Source organism: Telmatherina bonti, assembly GCF_933228915.1.
Source record: "Telmatherina bonti genome assembly, chromosome: 1".
NCBI classification, from domain to species: Eukaryota; Metazoa; Chordata; class Actinopteri; order Atheriniformes; family Telmatherinidae; genus Telmatherina; species Telmatherina bonti.
In genome coordinates, this window is record NC_136619.1 from 10,798,537 (window position 1) to 10,822,431 (window position 23,895).

General features: G+C 39.3%; 1 protein-coding gene across 2 annotated transcripts in view; it reads right to left on the reverse strand.

Annotated features, from left to right (window-relative positions):
* Nucleotides 1-272: 272 nt before the first annotated feature.
* phkb (phosphorylase kinase, beta) overlaps nucleotides 273-23,895 on the reverse strand; it is a 152,450-nt gene continuing 128,827 nt past the window's right edge. The window contains exons 17-31 of one of the 2 annotated variants that reach the window (XM_079239387.1): nucleotides 21,170-21,253; nucleotides 20,445-20,549; nucleotides 18,071-18,153; nucleotides 17,473-17,563; nucleotides 12,154-12,212; nucleotides 11,834-11,996; nucleotides 10,043-10,124; nucleotides 9,669-9,726; nucleotides 7,025-7,115; nucleotides 5,676-5,881; nucleotides 4,247-4,381; nucleotides 3,813-3,942; nucleotides 1,758-1,865; nucleotides 1,467-1,607; nucleotides 273-1,308 (exon numbers count right to left, since the gene is read on the reverse strand). In XM_079239387.1, the coding sequence (XP_079095513.1) occupies nucleotides 1,171-1,308; nucleotides 1,467-1,607; nucleotides 1,758-1,865; nucleotides 3,813-3,942; nucleotides 4,247-4,381; nucleotides 5,676-5,881; nucleotides 7,025-7,115; nucleotides 9,669-9,726; nucleotides 10,043-10,124; nucleotides 11,834-11,996; nucleotides 12,154-12,212; nucleotides 17,473-17,563; nucleotides 18,071-18,153; nucleotides 20,445-20,549; nucleotides 21,170-21,253 (1,674 nt within the window). In that variant the 3' untranslated portion in view covers nucleotides 273-1,170. Of the gene's footprint in view, nucleotides 1,309-1,466; nucleotides 1,608-1,757; nucleotides 1,866-3,812; nucleotides 3,943-4,246; nucleotides 4,382-5,675; nucleotides 5,882-7,024; nucleotides 7,116-9,345; nucleotides 9,437-9,668; nucleotides 9,727-10,042; nucleotides 10,125-11,833; nucleotides 11,997-12,153; nucleotides 12,213-17,472; nucleotides 17,564-18,070; nucleotides 18,154-20,444; nucleotides 20,550-21,169; nucleotides 21,254-23,895 lie in introns of both variants that reach the window. The other variant, XM_079239388.1, reaches the window with a different exon arrangement.

The following is a 23,895-nucleotide window of genomic DNA, read 5'->3' on the forward strand; positions in this document are numbered from 1 at the left end:
ACTGAGGAGCAGAGCTCATTTATCTTTCTCTCTGACTCCTGCTCACCTCGTTGCCAGTCAGTTAGCGGTGCAGGGCAGATGCAGTTTGATAAGGAGCTCAGGCATCATGAGTGGGTGGAACAGGGAGGATGCGATGCAGCACTAAACACACCCCTCAGGGGTGATGTATCTGTGTTACAGATTCTTATAGCTGTAAAGCAAGAAGAGGGTGAAATTTACCCATTTAGAAATGTAGCTCATACGGCTGACAGGAAGTCAGAGGGAAATGTGAATATTTTTCACCATAGATTTATTTTTCAACAGATAAAAACATTTTGTTTCACAACCAGGACAAAAAAAAAAAAAACACAAATACACAAACACACTTTGATGAGGTTGGGTTCATTCATCACAGTGATAACTCTAAGAGGCACACCTTAAAATAAGTCGGGGAGCTTTTAATCATTCTGACTAAGGAATAAAAGACATCTTTTTTTTTTTTTTTTTTTATCTCAAATGACCAAAACATCAGTGTTTAAAGGGTCCTCAGTCCTAGGACTTCAGATGAGCAGTAGTCATTGTCATGCAGAACCACACTGTGCAAAACAGGCCAATCTAAAGCTATTTTCTAGCCTATTACATTCAGACAAACCCTCACGATGGTTACATCCAGCAGAACCCATTGTCACAGCGCACACTGTGCATGCATAATGGGACACAAGGCTCCTTTCAGAGAAAACCATCACACACTAAACTCTGACATGTACACATTTTGAGCAGAATAACATGATAAACAACATAAATCACACAATCTAAATGATGTGCAGGGATTCGCTGCTGATCTAATGCTGGACAGACTGTTTGGCAGACGGTCATAATTTTTATGAAACATGCTACAAAAGCAGAATTAAGTGCTTTATGTTTCAGGTGACAAGTTGCACACGATACCTGATGCGGTAATATGAGACCTGCACGTCTCATGCTGGCTGACTGTAGCAGCTAACGGCTGCAGCTGGTGGGATATTCTGCAGGAACCGTTACGTCTCATCTCAGAACTTCATCCATATATACATCAACATTTTAGGACACAAAGATTATTTTTTAGAAATTGAGGGAGAAATCTTCAGTGGTCTAAGCGTTGACTGATTAGACTGCAGCTAGTAAGGATTATGCTTGAAGTTTTTTTTTACTCTAGCTAACAGAGCAGGGGTCGTCCTTGCAGGGCTTGACATCCCCCTGCAGCAACTGGATCATTACCGCCTTGGTCAGGTAGCTGGAGGTGCCCCTCTGTCCTAATGGCGGGGTGTTGTAGAATGCCTCCATGTTATCCTGAGACAAACACAGCGAGGGAACGGATGATGAGACATCTTTTCAAGCCGGTTTTGCAGAAAATCTCTCTGGGAAGCCAATTATAATTTGGTGGCAGACGCCTGCGAGCGCTGGAGAAATTACAGTGTAATATGAAAGCAAAGGGAACGGCATTGTACCTGCTTCTCTGTTCCTTCAAAGCGGCTGCGATCTCTCTGGAAATCGTTAAAGGCTTCCTTCACCAGACCGTCCAGATCCACTTTATCACTGAACTCCAGCTCCGGGTTTCTCTCCAGCACTATGGACACCACCATCAGCAACTAACAGGATGACGGACAGAACGGGACAGAGAAACGTGACCAAACTGAATCTTTTAAAACTCATTTAATCCAAGAAGATTACCAATGACAACCGCATTAACTCTATTTATTTTGGTTCTGTCAACGTGCTGCCAGAGAGGACACGTATACCTCTACAATGATCTGTCTGTACTCCGGCAGGACGATGTTCTTCAGCATGTCCTCCACCAGCAGGGAGAAGTTCATCTCATACATGGTCATGTCAGACAGTGTGGGTTGCTATAAAGACGGTGAAGAGAAGGTAAACATGTCAGCTGATTTATGTCATTTAAGATGAATATAAATATGTCATTTGTTTTAAAACCAAAGTCACTGAATAGGAAATGGTAAAACCAGAGCAGTTAAACACTTCAACGGTTTAATCACAGTTAATCTGGGAAGTCGATCCCACTTAATCACAAATTAATTCCAAATTTCATGATGTAATCTGTTTGGATTTCCCTTTAAGAATAAAGCATTGCATGTAATGTGTTTAGAAGATGTTCTGCTAATTAGGACTAATGGTGTGTTCGAATTGGAAGTCTGAGTTCCTTGTCTGAAAAAAAACGTGAACGGCATCTGAGTTTGGAAATTCCACTGGGAAAGTGGGAGCAGACCCACCGACCCAGAGTTTACATGTAAAGATTTTGTCTTTATGTATTTGTTTAATTGTACATGAATCAGAGTTAAAGGTAGCGTTTTGTAGCTTTACATGTCCATGTTCCATGTCCAAAACGCTAAATAACAGCGATGGATGTTGTCTCTCTGCTAACCTAAGGAACTGTTGCTAGCATGTTAGCATCCAGTCTCAAGCAAAACAAAGAAGATCCTGGTGGCGTCTGTGTTTCCAACTTCCAACCTCTGAGTCAAATTGAACGCAGCTTAAGAAAAACCAGACCAGGCGGCAAATTCCTGATAATCAGCTGATGAATGTCCAGATGGTTCCAGGTTTCAAAGTGTTCAGAAGTGGAAATAACGTCATGCTAACATGTTAGCTTCACAATGGAGACTACAGGAGGACGACAGCTTGTTGTTTTTCATAACTTTCATTCTTGTTTGTTCACTGGTGACCTCATCTTGATGTAAATTAGGAACATTGTATATTTAGTTTATTTCTTTATTATTTAATTACATTATTTATTCATGTATAAATTGTATAAATCTTTTTTTTTTTTTTTAAATATATCTCATGTTTTTATATTTTTTTGTAGTTTCTTGATTATATCGGGAACATTCTCTAAACTTACTGCAAGTTTGCACTTTAAAATGGTGCTAAATTGATTTTCATTGTTCCTAAAATGACAGTAAAGATCTGTTTCACTGGCTTCTTGTCTCTGCTATGGACCAGTGTGTATAATAAAGTAATCATGGAGTTACTGCAGTACCATCTGTGTCACACATGATGATAGTTGTAGGTAAAATAACAGCAGCTTGCTTGATGTGAAATGCAATAACAGTGGCACTTGTGAAATCGTTGTCTGGGCAGGACATTATAGGAAAACAACTGTATATTTTGCAACTATCCACAATCCCCAGGACTGGGTGTGGAAGTGTAAAAAAAACAACAATATTGATTGTGTAATTCATTTTTAAAAACTTCTTTTTTTGTTGTATAAACTGAACTTGAAATATTTTATGGTGTAAAGAGCATAGATAGGCTAAAAAAGGTGGATTTGTTTAAAGCCTCAGGTAAAACTACAGGTTTTGTGTTTTTCCATCTGTAACGGTGAAATGCTGCAAGTACATTTTATACCATTTATCTTATTTTTATTTCAAACAAATTAGAACAGAATAAAACTAAAAGAAACAAGTTGTCGGAAAAGGAGTAAGTAGAAGTGAAAAAAAAGTTTTTTTTCCAACCTTTTGTGAATAATCATATAATAAACTAAAGCATCAGTTTGACACTTTTTCCAGCGAGGTCTCGGTTTCTTTACCAGTGTACTTTAACAATGACTCATGTCAATAAAGTTGCATTTTAAATTACTCAGTTTTCCATATAATCCACTCTGTTTGCACACATTTACTTTATTTTAGTAACTAAATTCTACATGAGATTTAGTCAAACAGCTTTCTGCTAAAAGGCAGATTATATAACCTAAAGCTGTGAAAATGTCAGCACGCAACACACAGTGCTCCTTAAAGCAGCGTGGGTCGGAGTATTTAGCCTGTGGGAGGTGAGGAGGTTACCTGTGGGAGGTGGATTCCGGCCACCATGATACCATTGGGGGTCCTCTCCAGGATCTGCCACACACGGTCATAAAAGCCCAGAGGGGTTCTGTTCAGAGAGCCATCGATCTGGCGTCTGTTCAGCCAAGACCTGGGGACAAATGATGGAGAGATTGCAGGAGAAAAATAATGACGATAGCTGCTGTGCTTGAGGAAATTGCGTGTGAGTAAGTGTGTATTAGATTAGATGAGATAAAACTTTAATAATTCCCACGGGGGAATTGGGTTGTGGTAGCAGCCAGTTGATGAATATAAGATATATAAACACAGAAAATGCAGCAGATAAAATTATTAAAACAAATAAAAGATAAAACAATAAATGCATGCATCAGATAAAACGTTGGTGCTTTGAAAGGCATGGAAAACATCCATGATATGTGTGCATTTCAGAGTACCTGCCAGTGTGTTGTGGCTGCAAGACGTCCAACAGGAGCTGCTTAATGTCACTGGGGGAGAGCTGGTAGATGTCATGGGTGGGCATGTCTCCAGCACGGATCTTCAGCTCGTGTTTCATGGCCTGAACTATCCATCTGGAGAGCAATGTGACGCACACATGACGTTCGAGAGTGAAAAAACTAATTCTGTTCGGGGTAATTGGGGACAAAGTTAAACGGGTCGTTCGATAAGTAAAAGCTGAAACTATCATGGTTGATGGGCATCGCTCCATTGTCTACCATGTCTCTTAGATGCTCTGACAGTTAGCTGTTTTTATAAGAGGATATTAGGATGAATCCTTTTCAGAGAAAACATGACTTGTTATGTAGTTACTAAACTTCATTTTGGTTCAAATCCTAGACTGTACCAAACAGACACGCAAGGTCTTAATGTTTCCTGATGCTGTTTATGGATAAATTATACCAGAAAATTATGTCCTATTTTAACTGATCCTATTTGAAGTGGGGGAGGGCATCATCTTCAAAAGAATAAAACAAAACAAAACAAAGAAAAATTAAATGAAATTAAATGAAGCAAGATCAAATAAATATGAAACAAAATAAGACAAAACAAAATTAAATTAAAAAAATTCAAATTAAATAAAAATGATAAAATAAAATAATTATGAAACAAAACAAAATAAAATTAAATGAAGCAAGATAAAATCAATATGAAAAAAAATAAAACAAAACAAAATTAAATAATAAAATTAAACTTAAATAAAAATGACACAAGATAAAATAATTATGAAACAAAACAAAATAAAATGAAATAAAATAAAGCAAAATCAAATAAATATGAAACAAGATAAAACAAAAGAAAATAGAATAAAAAAATTTAAATAAAATAAAAATTACACAAGATAAAATAAATATGAAACAAAACAAAATAAAATAAAAATAAACCAAGATCAAATAAATTTGAAACAAAATAAAACAAAACAAAATTGAATAAAAAGTAAATAAATATAAATGAAACAGGAGAATATAATTATGAAACAAAAAAAACAAGATCAAATAGATATGAAACAAAATAAAACAAAATTAAATAAAACCAAATAAAATAAAATAAAAATTAAACAAAATAAAATAATAAAAGAAGATAAAATAAATTTTAAACGAAAAAAAGTGTTTGCCCACTTGCTTATATTGTTGTTTAAGTTTTTTTCTTTTTTTAAATTAAGTTTCTTTTTAAACAATATTTTTAATGCCTTCTGTCATGCCTTGATGTTTTTATGTAAATTGCCTTTAACTGTCTTGTTTATAAAATGTGCTATACAAAAAAATCTTATTTCTTCTTCTTCGTCTACTGGCAGGAACACCATTTATGTAAGGAGAGTTAAACTAAAATGGACAAACTACATGATCAGATCATTCCAATTTGTCTTACCCGACTCTGATCTTCAGCATGCCACTGAACAGCTCAGGGTTGTTGGAGATAATCCATCCGATGTGGATGACCAGTTCCTGCTGGAGAACAGCCTCCCTCTCACCGCCGTGAGGAGAGCACTTGCTGTAGATGATGCCCTGGATCACCCCTGGAGACAGCGGGTTAGAGATCACCTCCTCCTCGTGCCCGAATAGACCGAGAGTCACCTGGTAATACCGTGCAAACACACGCACAGGAAAACAAATAAACCACTGCATCCGGATAGACTTTTCTGAGCAGTGTGAAATATGTATAAAGGTGTGTATGTGCATAGACTGGCATGTACAATACGACTCCTACATCTATATTTGTTTCATCACTTTGAAATCAGCCTTCTCTTCCAGGGTTGCATATAAATCACTTTTTTATTTTTCTTCTAGAGCATCTCATAAAAATTACACTTCAGCAAAGTTGCTGATGAAAGGGAACGTACACCCTCAGCTCATGAAATATAACTCCTAACCTTAGACAGCTCACTCTTCAATCTGAACTGATTTGAACCAAGGACAAAGAAGTTTGCAAAAGCATTATAAGACTTCCTGCAAAATATAATCAAAACTAGACTCAACGACTTAAAAGGGATTGTGCCTCTTATTTCTTCTACTTATTCTTTACTTTTATACTTTACTTTTTTTTTGTCAAAGGAAGAAAACATCCATCTTCAATTTTAAATCATGTCGAGGAGCATCGCCTCTGGTAGGCAATCTATATGCAGATTCACACCTTGAGCTACTTCAGCATAATGAAATGCCTAAAAGTGTTCAGAGGGGTAAAAAACGAGGCGAGATAACTGACACTCTTGAGAGGAGGCTAATCTCTGAATAACACTTGACAGGAAATGATGTGCTGAAAGTCATCCAGCATGAGGTGGAGGCATCAGACAAATTCACAGGTCACAGTGTATCAATGGACACATGGAGTCTGTCCAGACAAGGTGCATATTAGGATTCTGGGGTGGTCACACTGGCAGCCTCGCAACAGCTACAGCCCAGTTACACACACACACACACACACACACACACACACACACACACACACACACACACACACACACACACACACACACACACACACACACACACACACACAGAAGTGGAGGTGAGTTGTGATGAGGGATGTGAGCAAGCAGCCGGCCAGTGCAATTCCCATAGGAATACAGCATGAGGAGCATAAACATTACACGATTCCAATTTGATTGTTTTTCTATCGGTGAACATTAAAATCATTGTCCCAACATGCCCCCAACAGGATAATGATTGTATAAAAGGAATAGTCACTACTCAGGCCCTTCAGTCTGTGTGTCCACTTACCTGCTTGCCATGCACTAAAATACTAGTAATACTGGGAGCAAGGCTGTCCACTAGCTTAGTTAAGAGACTGGCAGCAAGACGGACAACAGACCTAGTGGGTGAAAAACACACAAAAACATTCTTTACATATTTTGGACATAATAACAACTTAAAGCTAGGACTTTAACATACAGCTTTCCCTTTGCGTGTAGCGCTAACAGCATCAATACAAAGTAGCAAACCTTTTCTACCTTAATAACAATCTTACATCTGATTTAATGAGCCCAAACCAACGGTTTGCTACCCCTGAAATATTTTAATGTTCACAAAGATTCACTGCAGGCTTCAAACTGCTTCCTCTTGGCTGTAGGAATCCTATGAGGTCAATCCAACACAGAAATTGGTTATCTTGACATACATTAGCTTCACATAGCCAGGGGTTGCCATTGACAGACATGGAGGTGAAGCGGTCCTCACAGAAGCGGTAAATGGATGTAATGATGTCTTTAATGGGGTCATACAATCAGCTGAAAACAAACTGGCTGTTATTATTCAGAGAAAACAATTGTTTAATGCCGTGCATGTGGCGTTACTTAGTGCTTAAACCTGGGCAGATACAATGGCTTCTCTGGAGCACAGTGAATGAAAAGGCAACACTTTAAAGTTTAGAAAGCATGAAATGCTGTCAACCACCACTCCTCCTTTGTTGGGAAACCTATTTCAAGCTTCACTTCCTGACTCATGTTAAGTTAACGAGACAGTAAATTGAACTGAGTTTTGATGCTATTTCTCAGCAAGCAAGAAAAACCAACCACAAGGCTATTATTTTTTATGGCATCATCAAATTTCTCACTCCTAAAATATTAACAGTCTATAAAACAACTGAAACTGCCACAGTCATCATATTAAATTCAAACAACAGACATAAAAAACACTGACCACAAAGGGAGGGAACAAAATCTGTTAAGAGTCGAGACGATCATCACATTGGCTCAGAGGTCATTTATCAGGCCAACAGCAAATCACAAACTCAATAGAATTTGTCTATCGTTTCGAAAAATCTAAATATTGTTTTTTATTCCTAAATGAAAATTAATTTATCTAATTAAATTAGTTTAAACAAAACTGTACACAGTCTTGCATTGGAAAACCCAGAAAGTAAATCTACAGAATCTAAAACTACTTGTTGTTGGCTAACATTTATCTAGACATGTCATTGTCTAGAAGTTAATAGAGCTGAGAATGCTCATAGTGAGGAAGAGTGAACTCAAGTAGCCTAAAGCTTATATAAGGGTTAAACACATTCTAATAGTATCCTACCTAATTTCTATTCATTGTAAGCTTTTGCTTTTACAGCAAATTTGGATTTATTTGATGATATGTAGGATATAAGGCTATAAATGAATATAAAATCTACTTTATCTGCAGTGTACAGCTAGCCTTGGAGCAGGGGGTGACAATAATAAAAGAGCAAAAGCGGGTCTACCATTCATGTTGGTTGACATCGAGCGAACTCTGAGCTTTCTGTAGCTAAGAGCTAACCGAGCTAACCCAGAGTTAACCAGCTAATGTAGGTAAGTGGGCTAAAGCTAAGTCACATTGTTAACCGGCTAAAAACCGTGGTTGTTCTCCGTTCTTCTTACTGGAAGCGGGAGATCGGGTACCTGTCAATCAAAAGGACACGCCCCAAAATAAGCCAAATTTCGAGATTAAATTACTTTTAAACGGGCGAGTTAGAAAAAAAATCACTCCCCCCACAGTTGTCATGAAGGTAAACCTGACCTATTAAACCAAAAATGGATTTTTGAACTAGGCTGTAAATATGTTTATTCTTGCAGTGAAGTTGGTCTTTTTAACATGGGAGTCTATGGAGATTCGCTCTGTTTTGGAGCCCCTAGTGGACGAAGGGGGAACTGCAGTTTTATGCACTTCCGCACAGGCTTCACTTTTAATTGCCAAAGGCTCCGTCCATCTTTCATATACAGTCTATGTGTGACAGTTAGCAATGCAGGTTATGTTAAACCTGATTGCTGTGCTCCCCTCTTTTTCTGCTCTTTTTCCCCTCTTTTATTTTTAAGCAGATAGCCTTGCTCAGCCACATGCCAAGTTATAAGCAATCATACATATTTAAAGGCAAAAATACTGACTAACTGAAAGAGTCATGAATAAAAACAACAACTTAAAAAAAGCACTTGATTTGGAAACAGAGCATGATGGATAATGATAAAATATGGCTGGATGAACTTCACACAGCTAACCAGCTAGCTAGCTAGCTAACTAGCCAGCCAGCCAACTGCGACCACACATGCAGGGTCTTTACTCGGTCTTTGGCTGAACTTTACCTGTTTCCCATGCACCAGAATAGTGGTGATGTGAGGAGCTATAGAGCTGGCAAACTTCTTGATAATGGCAGCAGCATGGCGTACTGCCAGCCTGTAGTTCAGCCAGATTAAATAACAGTTATTTCCAAGTGTCAACATTAGAAAAAGAGTCTGACATTAAGGTGACTTTCTCATCTCGTACAATATTTACACAACCAGTAAATTTCTATAATTACTAACAATTCAACACATCATAAAAGTAAGGGCAGTGAATAATACTGTATGCATTTTTAAATACATTTTTAGCGACGCCATATATTTGTGTAAATGTGTGCGAATCAGACCAAAGTTTTCTGCTGCCGGCTCTCCTGTAGATCCTCTCCAGTTCATCCATCAGGTTCTCTGAAATAACAGATATGTTTCAGACTGCATGAAAACCTATTTTCATGTCATTTCAGAGCTCCCCCCCCCCATGTGGCTGATGATTGCAGCTAAGACAAATAAGATGAACGCCTCAGGAAGGAAAGAAATCCAGTCGGCAGCGTTGTTCTAATGTCATTTCTCTGGGAAGAAAAAAACCTGAGGCACTGATAATAGAGGAAAGCAACAGCTACTCCTCTGAGTTTATCACATTTCTGCTCAAATCTGCTGCGGGTCTTTTCCAGTACAATTGGTGACTGATTTTTTTTTTTTTTTTTAAAGTTATGCATCTGCTCACCGTCTTTGGCAAGAAAGTCAGGCCCTTCTCTTCTAAGGAGGATGCTGGCAAGCTGAGCCTGACTGGCCAAGCAGTCGCAGTCCTGCACAAGACACAGCAGAAAGATGACACCAGCCTTATCCTGAATGACACACTGACAGAAGTAAAAGCATACAAACAAAGCATACCTGATACCACTGCAAATATAAAAACTATGCAAAAAATTAAAAAAACAAAAATAAAAAGCTGTTGAGCTAAATCAACTAATAAGTAAAACCCAGAAGACAGAAAAATGATCTTAGACAAATAAACAAAAGCTTACAGCTCTGTCTAAACAATGATGCTAAATTTTTATTTTTATTGGCACAGAATAAAATCAGATAACTCTGGTAATATCCTTTCTTTAGTGATTAAATTAAATCTGCATCCAGTTAAGAGTCGTGCAGAGCAACCAGTTGGAGTTTTTACAGACTAGAAATCTGGACCACTAAAGGTGCATGAACGGAAGTTAGGGAACATTTTGTATAGATGTATCTAACATCATGATGTCTGTTCACATGAGATTCTCCACAACACAGTGAAGAAACAACAAAGTGTGTTCAGCGAGAGGCTTCTTCAGGTCCGCTGTAAGAATGAAAGCTACAGAAGATCATTCCTCCTCCTCAAATTAATTATATATTACAATATGAATTTCCCTTTGGGGAATAATGAGGTATTTTTCATTTCATGATGGCTGGAAATTCATCAGATGTTGTTCCCTCTCAGTCTAGAGGAAAGCAGCTTCACACAGGCTTAAACTCATCCATCTGACTTGTTACCTTTCAATTAGTAAATCCTAAAATCTTCTTTGTCATAAATATTTTACTTAATGAATATTTATAGGAGAAATAAGCAGAAATCTTATAGTATCTGGATTAAAAGAATTAAATAAAAATCTATGTGAGTAACTTGTGGTGTAGTTTCATCTGGAGTCTACAGGCTACAGCAGTGGAACTGTGTGTAGGAAAATGGTAGAGAACTGAACGAGATGATCATCTGAAGGCGACTAGGATCAAACTTTCCCTTGAAAACGCGAAGAAGTTGGGAAACAATAAAAGCCGGACTAACATCAGCCATGTAATTCTAAAGTGGAGACCTCCAGAAGCTGCAGTTTGACTGGGAGACATCTCTGCTCCTCCAGTAAACAACAGAAACAGTATAAGGTACCTCCACATGTTCCACAAAATACTGGTGATGTTTGTTCGCAGATGAGAAAAACAAACAAATTTTAGTCAACAGGCATCGCTCAACAGTAAACCTTGTGGTGAAATAATTTCGGTTTTTGTCCCTTTAAGACAAAATATATAAGCAATACTTTAACTGTTTGTGTAAAAAAGAAAACTGCTGCTAAAATATGTTTGATTAGTTTTTGTAAACGAAGTCACTTCATATAAAGTACTTTGAAAAAAAGGAAGAACAATTTGTGTGACAGTATGATAACCTGCAGAAATAATTGATTGCAACTGAATTTTTTTTATTGTAGCCTAGCAACAATAAAAAAAGAAAAAATAAATCCCCCCCCATAAGTGATAATTTACTGAGCAGTCACTATCCTCAGCAGTGTTTGGTGACTTAATTAAGTTGCTTAAAGATTCCTATCTGAAGAGCAGCTCTGCAAGACAGCAAAGCTGACATGTGCCGTCACCCAGAGGGAATTATCTTTGTTTTTGTTACACAAATCTACTTTTTGCTACTCTACAATTAGGTTGGTAATTTGTTAAGATGTGTATTCTGTATTTAAGAACCGTTTTCTGTTAAATCCCATCAGCTCACATGAAACTTCTGCATGATCTCCTGGGTGGGCTTGTCCTTCCACTCCTCCACGCTGATCTCAGGCTGCTGCTCCAGGTCAGACGCGTTGGGTGTGCTCGTCTGCCTCTTCACCTTGGAGTGCTTTGGAAGCTCCAGCTCCTCAAAGCTTTTAAACTCTGGGATCCTTTCCAAACAAAAAGAACACACACAGACAACTGTACGTTTCCTTTTTTTCTTTCCTTTCAATTTCCTTTCGATAATTTTAAGGCTAAACTTATGTTTATATGTGTGTGTGAAAGAAGCAACATCTGCCCAAGCAAGCATTTAGAGGAAGCTCTCACTCTGCCTCATTGACACGCAGGAAGTCCAGCTGTTCCACAAACGCTCCAGATATCAGCGTCTGAAAATATGATGAGAAATAAAGACACTCGATCAGCTGTGAAGTTATTCTTTTCAACTTTCTGCCGTTCACATGAAAAAACAAATGGTGTGAGTCGGCATTAGTAACACACATCTAAGAGAAAAATGTTGACAATAAAAGTCTGAGTGTTTCTGAAGCACCGCTGTGTAAGAATAAAAAGTCCCTCCGGTGGTCCAACATGATCTCAGCCACTCCAACTGCAGTCAACTCGTAAACGAAAACGAGGCGGAGGAGAGAAGCTATCCCCAAAACAATGAGAAGATGAAGAGCAGAAGTGTTTCAACGCTGTGGGAGTTAGCTGTGAAGTGAGTAACGAAAAAAAGCCAAGGGAAGGAAGAACTTTAAAGTAAAAAAAGAAGAAAGCATTGTATGAGTAAGTCTGCGCTGAAGAGAGAAGTAAAAATACATAAACCTGTGACAGCTGGACAGAGTTACCAATTAGAATTTAATCTACTTTTCCTGAATTACGTATCCATAATCCATATCCATATGATCCATAATCCTATTTTCTGCAAAGCAGAAGGTTTGGGTTAAACATCACCATGGTAACACCTGCTGGAAAGCCAATCTAACCAACAACAATCTCTCCAAACCTGTCAGTAAAACATACAAAAAGTGAGGGAATCCTTTTTTCCTGACTTTTACAGATCACCTGAGATCCGAGACTAATTAAAAAGAAAACATTAGAATATCAGGAAACAGTGTTGTTTCTTTCTTATTAAAAGCACTAAAACACTCGCTGTTGTCACACACTCATCACCTGCATATTTAAAGCTACAGTAGGTAATCTTGCTATCACGCGTGTTGTGTTCTTGCAACTTGTGAAAATTGTAACACAAAGACCCTGCACTCGCAACGGGTTGGACCCACTTTTCACTTAAAACTGGGGTAGGTAATCCTGCTCAGAGACATTGTTTTTACTCTGGGTGAAGTGGTTCCTCGTCCTGATAATAGTCTGTATTACATTCTGTAATCATGAACAATAATAAATATAGTTAGACCCCTCAGTTTACTGTAAATCTGTAAAAATTCTGACCAATCCAAACGTTCGGACCAAAATGGAGTTGTTCATTTCTTATCTGTCGTAAGCTTCTTCTCCCGGCTCCCCTCCTCCCCCTCCAGCAGCGCATACCTGATAGCCACACCCTGCATATAAACAGCGTGTTAGGATGAAAATACAAAGTAGTGAAGAAGAAACTCGGAAGGCAAACATGGCTGAGAAAATGCAGGAAGGATTTCCCGACCCGGCTCGGTTTATTTGCCTCCTCCTGCTAAACAGCCGAGAAAGAGAAAATTGTTGGTGGGAAAAAGCTGCGAACTAAAAAAGCCTTGGATCACGCAAGGAGCAAAACCAGAGGGGGAGGAGCCAAGACAGGGCACCACTTTCACATCTAGCTATCTCCCCTACATTACCTCCCCCAGCTTTAACCCACTGGCTGCTAAAGACATCTTTTGCGCTTTTGCAGATTCTGAAGAAAAATGTGCTTTTTGTTTTCTTTGTAGTTGTATCATAAAATGAGTGGCGTTGAAGGTGATAATGAAAAAACAGTTTGGATGATCTGCTATTCATTTTTTTATCAGTCAAATACGCCACGATAACCTTGAAATGAAATAAAGTATTTCTGCTAATGCATTTTTATTGTCATTACATTTTGGTCCCTGTTTTCAGGGGAATGCTTTGAAAATTAAATCTTAAATGTGCTTTTCTTCATCATTTTAATTAAGCTACAAAATGAACAGTTTTAAAGAAGAAAATGAAAAAGCATTTTGGATTATTTAATATTCATTTTATCGACGAGTTGAAAAATGTGCGTATGTTCTAAAAATGAAAAAGCATTTCTGTTATTATATTTTAACTTGAATTATGGGACAAAATCGCCCGGTTTGGCTGCATTCAGTCTAGATTATTATCATTTATTCCTTAAAATTTGATTTGGATTAAAGTTTCTCAGAAAATAAGCTGCAGAACCACCGTAACTCCAGCAGCGTTGACCCACCTGCAGCCAACTGATCACCTTTATGTATTAATCTGACATCGGCTGAAATTAATGTTATTTTTTTCTGGCATATATTTCACTTTCATTTTCCACTATTTTAAATGAACCCACTCCCAAATTTCCATACATATTTATGGTTCTTTTATGTAACTAAATAAAATTAAAGTGCTGTTGATGTCCATCAGACACATTAAAACATAACTGGTGTTTCATTTACATTGTCATCTTTCCTTAAAAAAATAAATAAATAAAATAAATCAAATGCTCCCTGTAGTTTTAGCTTATTGGCGCCTGAAGCTGCTGAACATTTAGCATCGACTTTGTCTGCTGACTGCTGAACAGGCAGCATGCAGTGGATTTTTAAAACTTTCTCCTGGAATCACTTGTCTGCTGCTGTTCGGGGAAAAAATCAATAAGAGTGCAGTCACTGAACCAAACATGGAAGCTGTGGGCTGCGAAACGAAGGAAAAAAACACCAAAATGCTCAGAAACTTAGATAAAACTGAGGTGACTTTCACTGTTTATTACAGTTTGTGCTACTTTACATGAGCTGTTAATATTAAAACATTATTATTTATTTGCTTTTATGTGTTGATGTCTGAAAGCAATTTGATTTTAAATGTAAAACCTTCAAAAAGAAATCAGATATATTTTAATTATTTTGTTATTTATCCTTTTTTTTTTTAAAGCTACTGACTCATATAAACATGTTTAATTAAAAAATAAATTCAGCCAAATGAAATAAATCTATTGAAAGCATGAATATTTCATCTTTTTATTCATCATTTAAATGTCATTTGTTGTTTTTTTTCCTCCCTTTTCTGTCACAGTAAACCACAGAAAGCAGTAGATTCCATCTCTTTTTCTCACCGAATCCACGCTTTAACTATCTCCTGTGGGTAAACAACAGCCCTTCTCGCAGTGAACGTGACAAGCCAAGGTCAAGCACAAATAAAAACTGGACTGCAGCTGAACCAGAAGGGGCCTCACACTGAGGCTTGGAAGACCTGAGACAAAGACGGAGGTGAAACTGTGAAAAAAAATTTGTTAAAACCATTTATAGCTTTAATCCAATGTCAGTTTCACGGATGTGCCGGATCTGCAGCATCTGCAGCTAACGGGGAGGGCAGGTGGCCGCTGCTTCGTAGAAACGCTGCATAATATGCAAACTATCAGAAGTGAAATAACAATAATGCTGATTTATTATCCATATGTAAGTATCACACATGCTGCAGGGTGGAAAATGTTCACAGTGGAGGACAGAGGATGTGGGGAGTGTGCACTCGATTCCCACCCACACTGAAACCGGTGACTAAAGCCCAGATACCGACTCAATAACCTTTCTGTTAGGTCAGTCCATTACAGTCGCGCTAATGTAACATCGCCAGCAGAGTCGTGCAGAGTTCAGGCTGTTCAGTGCTGCAGCTCTTCCTGGGTCTTTGATGCTGGACGTAAATCCAGTTTACTGCAACATTGGGCCAGTTCCCAATTCCCTTCCTCTCCAGGTGTTGATTTATTCCCGTCACAGACGAAGGCTTATTTTCTTTAATAAAACTGATGTTTATGTTGCACGATCGTTGTGATCCATTTTACGTTTGCTTTTTATGTGTTCATGCAGGAAAAGGTAAGATGTCCTTTAGTCCCATCACATGTCCAGCGAAGCCTGGAAAAGTTATGCAAAGAGACACGGGAAGAGCTGCGTGTCTCTCTACTGTCTGCTCCTTATTTAAAGACATTTCTAGCTGTGACTTCCAGCCGCTCACGTCTAAATAAACAATTCTTTGGGTCTTTAATCCAGTGTTGATTCTTAACTTTGCTTTATTGTTACGACCCAAACTCTGCGAGGGCAAGTGAGCCGAACAAAAGATCTGTGGTAAGGTGATCAAACTGTGATCAGTTTATTGTTCAAAGGGGAAGATGAGGTAAGAACAGACCAGAAATGTTATATGATAAGAATTAGCTGTGGTAAGGATGCAGCTTAAGACCCCAAAGGGCCTCAAAACAGCCAAACCAGAAGGAAAACTGGCACTTGAGGCGTTTTTCCCAAACAAAAGCAGCACTGGTTTAACCATAACAAAAAAAAACACCTACAGATGTAACACTACTGGTTTCACATCCACAAACAACAAGATTTAAAGTGGAACTATTCTGTGCATTTCAGGCTAATGTATTTTTATTTCTGAGACCAGAAGGGCTGGGATTGAGCGAGTTATTGCCACAAATGGCTTTATTTACTTCAGACCGACCCTCTCCGTAGGCTGTCAGATCAGCCTGTTGGCAAAACGAGTGGATTGAGACTCTTCCACATTAAGCCCCGCCTCCCACCACTGCACTACATCGGGAGCGCGCACCGCACCTGCTTTCGCCGTCATTGTAACATCTCATAAACAGAAGGATTAGGCTAATATGAACTCAATAAAAAAACAAAATACAATGTCAACACATAGCATACAGCCCTACATGTTGGAACCTGAATCAGAGCCTGAAAACGAAGTGGAAAACAGCAACCCACAGCAACGAATGCAGCAGGATGTCTCTCTTTGGTAAACTCACCAGCCATCGTTGGAAATAACTTTATCCCACGTTTTCCACCCGCCTGATGTATTTGTACATGTCCTTGTTAACCAGTAGAAGGTAACCAATCACCGAACCTTATCCCCCGGGACGTCACAAGGATTTCCAAGTAGAAAAAACTCTCTAAAACGACGTGTTTTTCGTCGCCATGGAAACCGAACGGAGAGCATGCTGGTACTCAAACTCAAACCCAAACATGCGTTTAGGTGATAAAAAACGGTGCGGTTCACATGTCTGATGAGGATTCAACACTGTAACACTGTAGAAAGCTCAGAAAACTCCAAATACCATCATAGCACCCCTTTAAGAACTAAACAAGAGAAACCAATGCTGCTCTATCAAAGTCCTCTGGAAACACAACAGGTCAAAGTCCAAACACCAAAGCAAGCTGATGGCAGACTACTACTGAGCCAGGGGCTGGCGTTGAGTGATGGACTCCAGGTGTCTTTTAAGTCCCGGCCATTAGTGGTATCAGCTGGGATTGGAGCTCCAGTTATCCAATGAGCAGGGAGGAGATGATCATGTGACGGGTAGGACCAATCCCAGCCAGGAGGCAGCAAACAGAGTTTTGAAGGAGCAAGTGATCCCAGGTGAAGGTTATCAGAGTTAGCAGGCAGCCGAAACAATTATAAACACTGAAACTTCAAAAGTCGGACTTTTTAACAAACCTGAAGTCTGTCGACGTGGACTTTAACTCCTCCAATGCTGCCTTTCTTGAAGGAGGCCAGCATGTCCAACACCGGGTTGAAGCGGCTTCCTCTGGAGAGACCAGATTTCACATCTTCCTTCATCACACAGTCTTACATCGCATGCATTAAACCTGAAATAATACGCAGCTATAACTGTGCTATAAGTGTGTGTATGATCGCTTTGTTCGGCCTGCTGTACAGGTCATCATCCTGATCAATAAAATACTAATGACTATCGAGTTGCATAGGAGCTCATTGACTTGTTTCAGATGCTGCAGCGAGGCTGTTTAAGTGTTTATGGCACATTTAACGCGTGGTTCCCGCGGTAACGGTCGATACTGCTGTAATCAGCCCACCAGCCAGGCTGCAATGATACAAATGAGATACATTATCACCCAATCAGCAGCAAATACAGTAGCACCTCGCTGCTATTAGGATAAATGCTGCACACAGGAGGTAGGAAGAGAAGAAAAACGAAGAAATAAATGGTCTCTTACAACATTTGCCGTCAACTCGAACCGAGATCAAGTATAAACAGAGAGATGGTGCGTGAAGCTTGGAGGAAATGTAAGCATACTTGATGTTGTCCTCACGGATCAGAACGAGGAAGAGGGGTCGTCCCTGCATCTTCCAGCACTGCTTGATGAACTGTAACGCATTCTGCACACACACACACATACACACACACACACACATACACATACATATATATATATATATATATGAGATAGGCATGCACACACTGCTGGTTCAGAGATTACTAAACCCACGTTTCCTGAGTAAAAACTGAGTCTGTGGCATTTTCAAGTTTGTCTTCCACGACTGTCAAGCTGAGTTTAAGTTGTGGAGTTCCTCAGGAAGCACGGAGCTGCAAACAAACACCAGTCTGAAGAGGGAGTCGGCCTGTAAAACTCCGGCGTACAGAGGATAAAATCCACAAGTGCATCGTTTGCAGGACCTGAGCTCATTCAAAGCAAACTACTGCAGAGTGGACACTCTCCAGCAGAAGGCTGCATCAACATGTGAAATCATCTAAATGTGTGGAATTCTTTACAAATGCAAACTTTGCAGAGGACAATAAAACCAGCCCATCTTCATCTGCATTGTGTGAGACCGTCAGTTTCCATTTTAAACAGTGATTTGGCTTTTTTCTGTGTCTGCCATCCCATCTGCATGATAATCAAACTTGCAGAAGCAGATGTTTTACACTGTGATCAATACAACAAACCCCGTCAGCAGGAATAACAGGAACTGCTGCTCCATCTCAGAATGTAAATATCACAATAATGTGTGTATTTACACACCAGTCAGGTTTGGACAGACTGTTCCATTACAACCAATAGATAAGTGCGTCCAAACTTTTGACTGGTAGTATAAATCATAAAATTTATCTGCATCATCATCATCACTGAGACAAACTCAGTAATAATAATGTCTGTATGTTTATGTAATTGTAGATTTATTTATTGTAGAGTGAGTGGCAAGCGTGTTGCATGACTCACTGATGACGACTGAAGTGACTCATCTGGAGATATACCACCTCCTCCTCATCATACTTATGTTGACAGAGCTTTAAAACACGTGTCCACTGCAGTGACCTCTACGCAGGAATAGGTCACATTTTTTTTGGTTTTTGTATTTTTTAGGTTTTGGTTGAACTGAAATAAATATCTGTATGAACTATTATTAACTTGTGATGAGTACTTTTACTAGTGAACCTGATATATATTTAATATATAAGACAATATACTTATACACACATAATATGTGAGGTAATATATTTGTTGTCTTAGCAATGCATCAGGAGTCATTGTTCATGTTCTCTTGTTTCGTTAGCTAGCTAATCATTTTTTGTGGCGTTTCAAACCGTTCCTGATATCTGAAATGTGGATATCGGCTGATACCAGTATTTTCTGACACTAAATCTGTTTATTTTAACAATCATTGGAGGAAACAACACTTCACTTCTTAATAAGACATTAACTGATAACCTAAATGAATCTGGTTTAAATGTTCCGCACAGCAGATCAACGCATTTCAAAACAACAAATAAATAAAGTTTTTACAAGATGGAAATGGTCATCTAGACTTTCCTGATCCCGGTTCTGAAGGCAGTTTTGTGTTCAGCAGTTTTATTTCTACTGGTCTAGATCCTAACAAAAGGTCTAGAAAGTTAGTTTTCAGGGACATTTCTGCATGTAGATAACATGGTTGGTTTTGCATGAAATGATGCCCAGTTTACCAGTGTGAATATAAAAAAAAACAACTTTTGTCTTTAGTGGGAATTTACATCGTTCAAACTTGAACTGTTTCAGTTTCACACTTTTGAAACTATTACCTGGAGACCGAAAAAAAGACATGTTGAAGTTGTATTGATCATCTCTTTGTGACACTTTGTTTTCAGAATTTGATTTAGTCATGTGTTTTAAATATTCTATTCTATTCTATTCTATTTTAGACTACAGTCACATAGCAGACGCTTTTATCCAAAGCGACTTACATACTCAGGGTTCAGTGTCTTGCCCAAGGACACTTCGGCACATATCTCCAACTTTTCAGTTGAAAGACGACTACTCTTACTACTCCTACTGAGCTACAGCCGCCATTTTTATGTAGTATATTCTTTTTTTTTTTTTTATTTTACATATTTTTTACATAGTATACATAGTTTACAAAAAACTTAAATATACTGGAAAGTTTTTATAGACTGTCATCATAAACCTTATCCTTATAGAAGCTGGCAGCGGTTCAGTGACAGAGGACGACTCTTGTGTTTTGGATGCTAACAGCAGTTAGCATAACAAGCCTGTGAAGCAGGCTATTGGTGCATCTTAAGAGCTGCTTCCAAAAAAAAAACCTTTCGTCACAAAAATAAAGCTCTAAGCTCCACAAACTGACTGTAAATCAGATTTATAACTTCTACAAACACATCAAATATGACCCTGACTCACCTTAATGTCATCGATCAGCAGCATAACATCCTGGGACAAGTAAAAGTCACTGAGATCGAACACTATTGGGTAACACACCACCGTCTTGCCCAGGATACGATAAATCTAACGGGAGACACACACAAATAAACACACACAGCGTTGCATTATAAGATGGATGGTTCACAAGTAGCCACGTATACATTATTCTAGGCAGCAAGAAACCTCCGTCACCACAGGGGCGTACAGGCCCACACTGATGATGATAATGTCCTCTGGCAGGCCGCCATCTTCTCCATAAATGTTCCATTATAATATTGTCTTAGCAATGCGTTTGGAGTCATGATTCATTTGTTTGGGAATGCCTTTGTTTGACAGAGCTGCTTCTGCTAACCCACTCGGTCCTGCTATGACCTTCATCTGGGAGAAAAGTGTGAACAAATCAGCATGAAACAAATGACACACACACACACACACACACACACACACACAAGTCAGGATGTTGGCGTGTCTGGCGGCAGACGACATCCTGAGAATAAACTAAATCTGCTCTGCGTTCGGCGATGCAAGCTGTGGCTGCGAGGAAAAGGAAATCTCTGGAAAGACCTGTTTTCTGTCTCCACGGTGTTCCGGAGATGTTCGTGCTCTGAGAGATGCATGCACAGTGTGTTGGTGACGTGTGCAGAAAAACAAATGCAGGTATGTATTTGTATCTGACTCGTGTGGGTGGATGTGAACTTGAATACCTTGCAGGTCCCGATGCAGCCCACTGGCCTATCCGGACGCCCACTCAACCCCAGCTTCTTATTGATGGCTAGGAAACGGTACGCCTGCAGAAACACACACACACACGAAAATCAGAGAACACGTAAGATGTTCCTGCTCACCTTTCTAATCTCAGAGACATCAACAGCCTGCATCTTAATCCCTACAGGCTCCTGAGATTGCATTAGTGATGTTTTGAGATTAAAAAATACCACATTTGCTTCAAAATGCCATTTGGGTTTGACATCGAGATGAAAGCAGAACTTCAAAATCCATCTTATTAAGGCACTTTGGTGCCGTTTAAGCTCATACGCTGAAATATGGTTGAGAAGGCAGAAGCAGCGACTGATATTAGGTCTGTTTACAGTTTCCATAATGCAGCGGTAATGTCATCAGATCCCGGCGCCGCCATCAGAAGTGTGCTCAGCGGACACAAGCACACCCATGGGTCCCAGAGCTGATAACACTGTTGACATCAGATGAAAAGGTCTGTAAAGTTGTCATGACAAATAGACGGCATCATTCACTCTGATCATTTGTGAGCCGTTTAGCACATCGTTGCTCTGCCAAAATGATCTAGTTTAACTATTATACTGCCGTTTATAAACCCGTCTTCCTCTCAGCCAATCGTTTGCTGCGCGCCTGGCGGGCATCTTGTTTCCACATAACACAAATGCTTTTTAACAGAAGAGCCTTCCAGTTTGTCCTCATTGAAACCGAGTCTGTATATGACGCTTTATGTTGAATAAGTGCCCAAATAACATAAAAATCCTCATGGCGGTTTGGAAAGAAGAAATTCAGTAATCTTCCAGCCTGAGGAAAGAAACCACTCTGCAGTCTGCAGATATGGCAGATACGTCGCTTTCACCTGATAGAAGGAAACGGAGGCTCTGCCAGACACAGCCGGCTGATGGTGGAGATGATATTAAAGCTGTTTTAATCACTGCAGAGCCTTTGTCTTCAGCTACACACAGCAGCCAGTCAGGATACAAGTTTGTGCCTCTGTGAGGTTTAGCTGATTCTGACCTTTGAAGCTCCATGAATGTAAGAGGTGTGTATCTCTTGTCTCCTTCCTTCTGAAATCTATTACCAGCTCCCCCAGCATTAATTATACTGGACAGCGTATTAATCTCTGTTCACAACACTAACTTCACCACCGTCGTGGGTACACATAGTGAGGAGGTGGGAAGGCTTCACGGTGCATGTGTAGCCGCCAGTCTGAGCTGTCTTGTTGTGAGAAAATGCCAGCGTGGAGTTTAATGTAGGAGACAGAACTGAGATGCTATGCTGAAATGAACACACAGCATTAGCATAACCAATTAACTCTGGCTAAAAAAAAAAAGTCCAGGTTTCATTAAATATCCAACTCTGCTGATGAGAAAATGGCATCGAGATCAATTCAAACTGGTGTGATAACATTGGTACTTTAATGTAAAATCTGAAAAGTGTCAGAATTGTCAGAAATAAGGAGGATTAAGTGAAAATTTGGAAGGAGAGGAACTTTAAAAATGACTCAGAAGTTGCAGCTTTCTGTTGGACAGACAAGTTCATTCCTCGATGACTGCTGTTATAATTATTATCGATAGTTAAACAGAATCTTGTTGTTAAAAAAGGCTTCTCAGGCACATTATTTCAGCCTTTCCCTGCAGCCTTTAGGCGACAGGCGGGGTACACCCTGAACAGGTCGCTGGTCCATCGCAGAACTAATGCTGTTCCTTCTGGAAACTATGGCAAACTTTCTGCTTGATAAAATGCTTCAGTTTTACTTTTACAACCACAACACATGCAGATGAGCTGAGAGCGGTGCTCCTTTAATTCAGATCTGGTAAAAAGTGTTTTCTGCTCGGTCGGTGTGTCATCTGTTGTCAGTGTAGCTCCATCTCCTCTACATCTACAGCTGAATGCTGAGGTTTAATCATGTCAGAAGTTATGTTTCAGGACTCATGTGAACCTCAGCGATGACCCTCAGCAGGGTTTGGTTGGAGGAGATGAGCTCTGGGTGGCTAAAACTTAAAGGATGGACAAACAAAGAATTTACTTGTTAAAAAAGAAAGAAAGATATGACATTCATCTCAAATATTTTAACACTGTAAGATTTTTACAGGTGTTTTCTTTGGTAGCTAGTGATTTTTAGCTGGTAACATTATCAGAAGAGTCCTCAGTTTGTTTTTTTTTCCCCCAAGAATGAACTTAATAGTTTGAAGTTTGTTCTGAAAAGAATCCAGATGACACTGAGGAGCATAAAAGGCTCCAGCTTATCAGCATCCTGAGCATTTCTTCACAGTTTCATACCTTTGTACTTGCCTGCCGTCAAAAATGAAAAAAGAAGAAGAGGAAGAAAAAAAAAGCACTGAATCAAAGAAAGTGAACATTGATTTCTCACCCTTGCTAGATTGAAACTGGGTGGTGTGACAACCTCACTTCAGCTCATTGTGTTTGAGCTTAAGGCTGCAGTGTTTTAGCATCGCTGCCATCTTTGTCTGGCTCGGTGTGAAACCATCGCAAGGTGCTCGTTCCCGCTGCGACAACCTATAAAATCTAGCTTCAAACACATTTCAATGTGTTCTATCATAACACAGCATCCGTACACCCACACACAAGCAGAACTGCGGGCAGTCTGTCGTCCTACCAAAATAAAGCTGCAGTACACCTCTCCAGCCAAAAGGTGGTGCTCTGCCACTCCTGTGTGCTTTCACTAGCTGAAAGG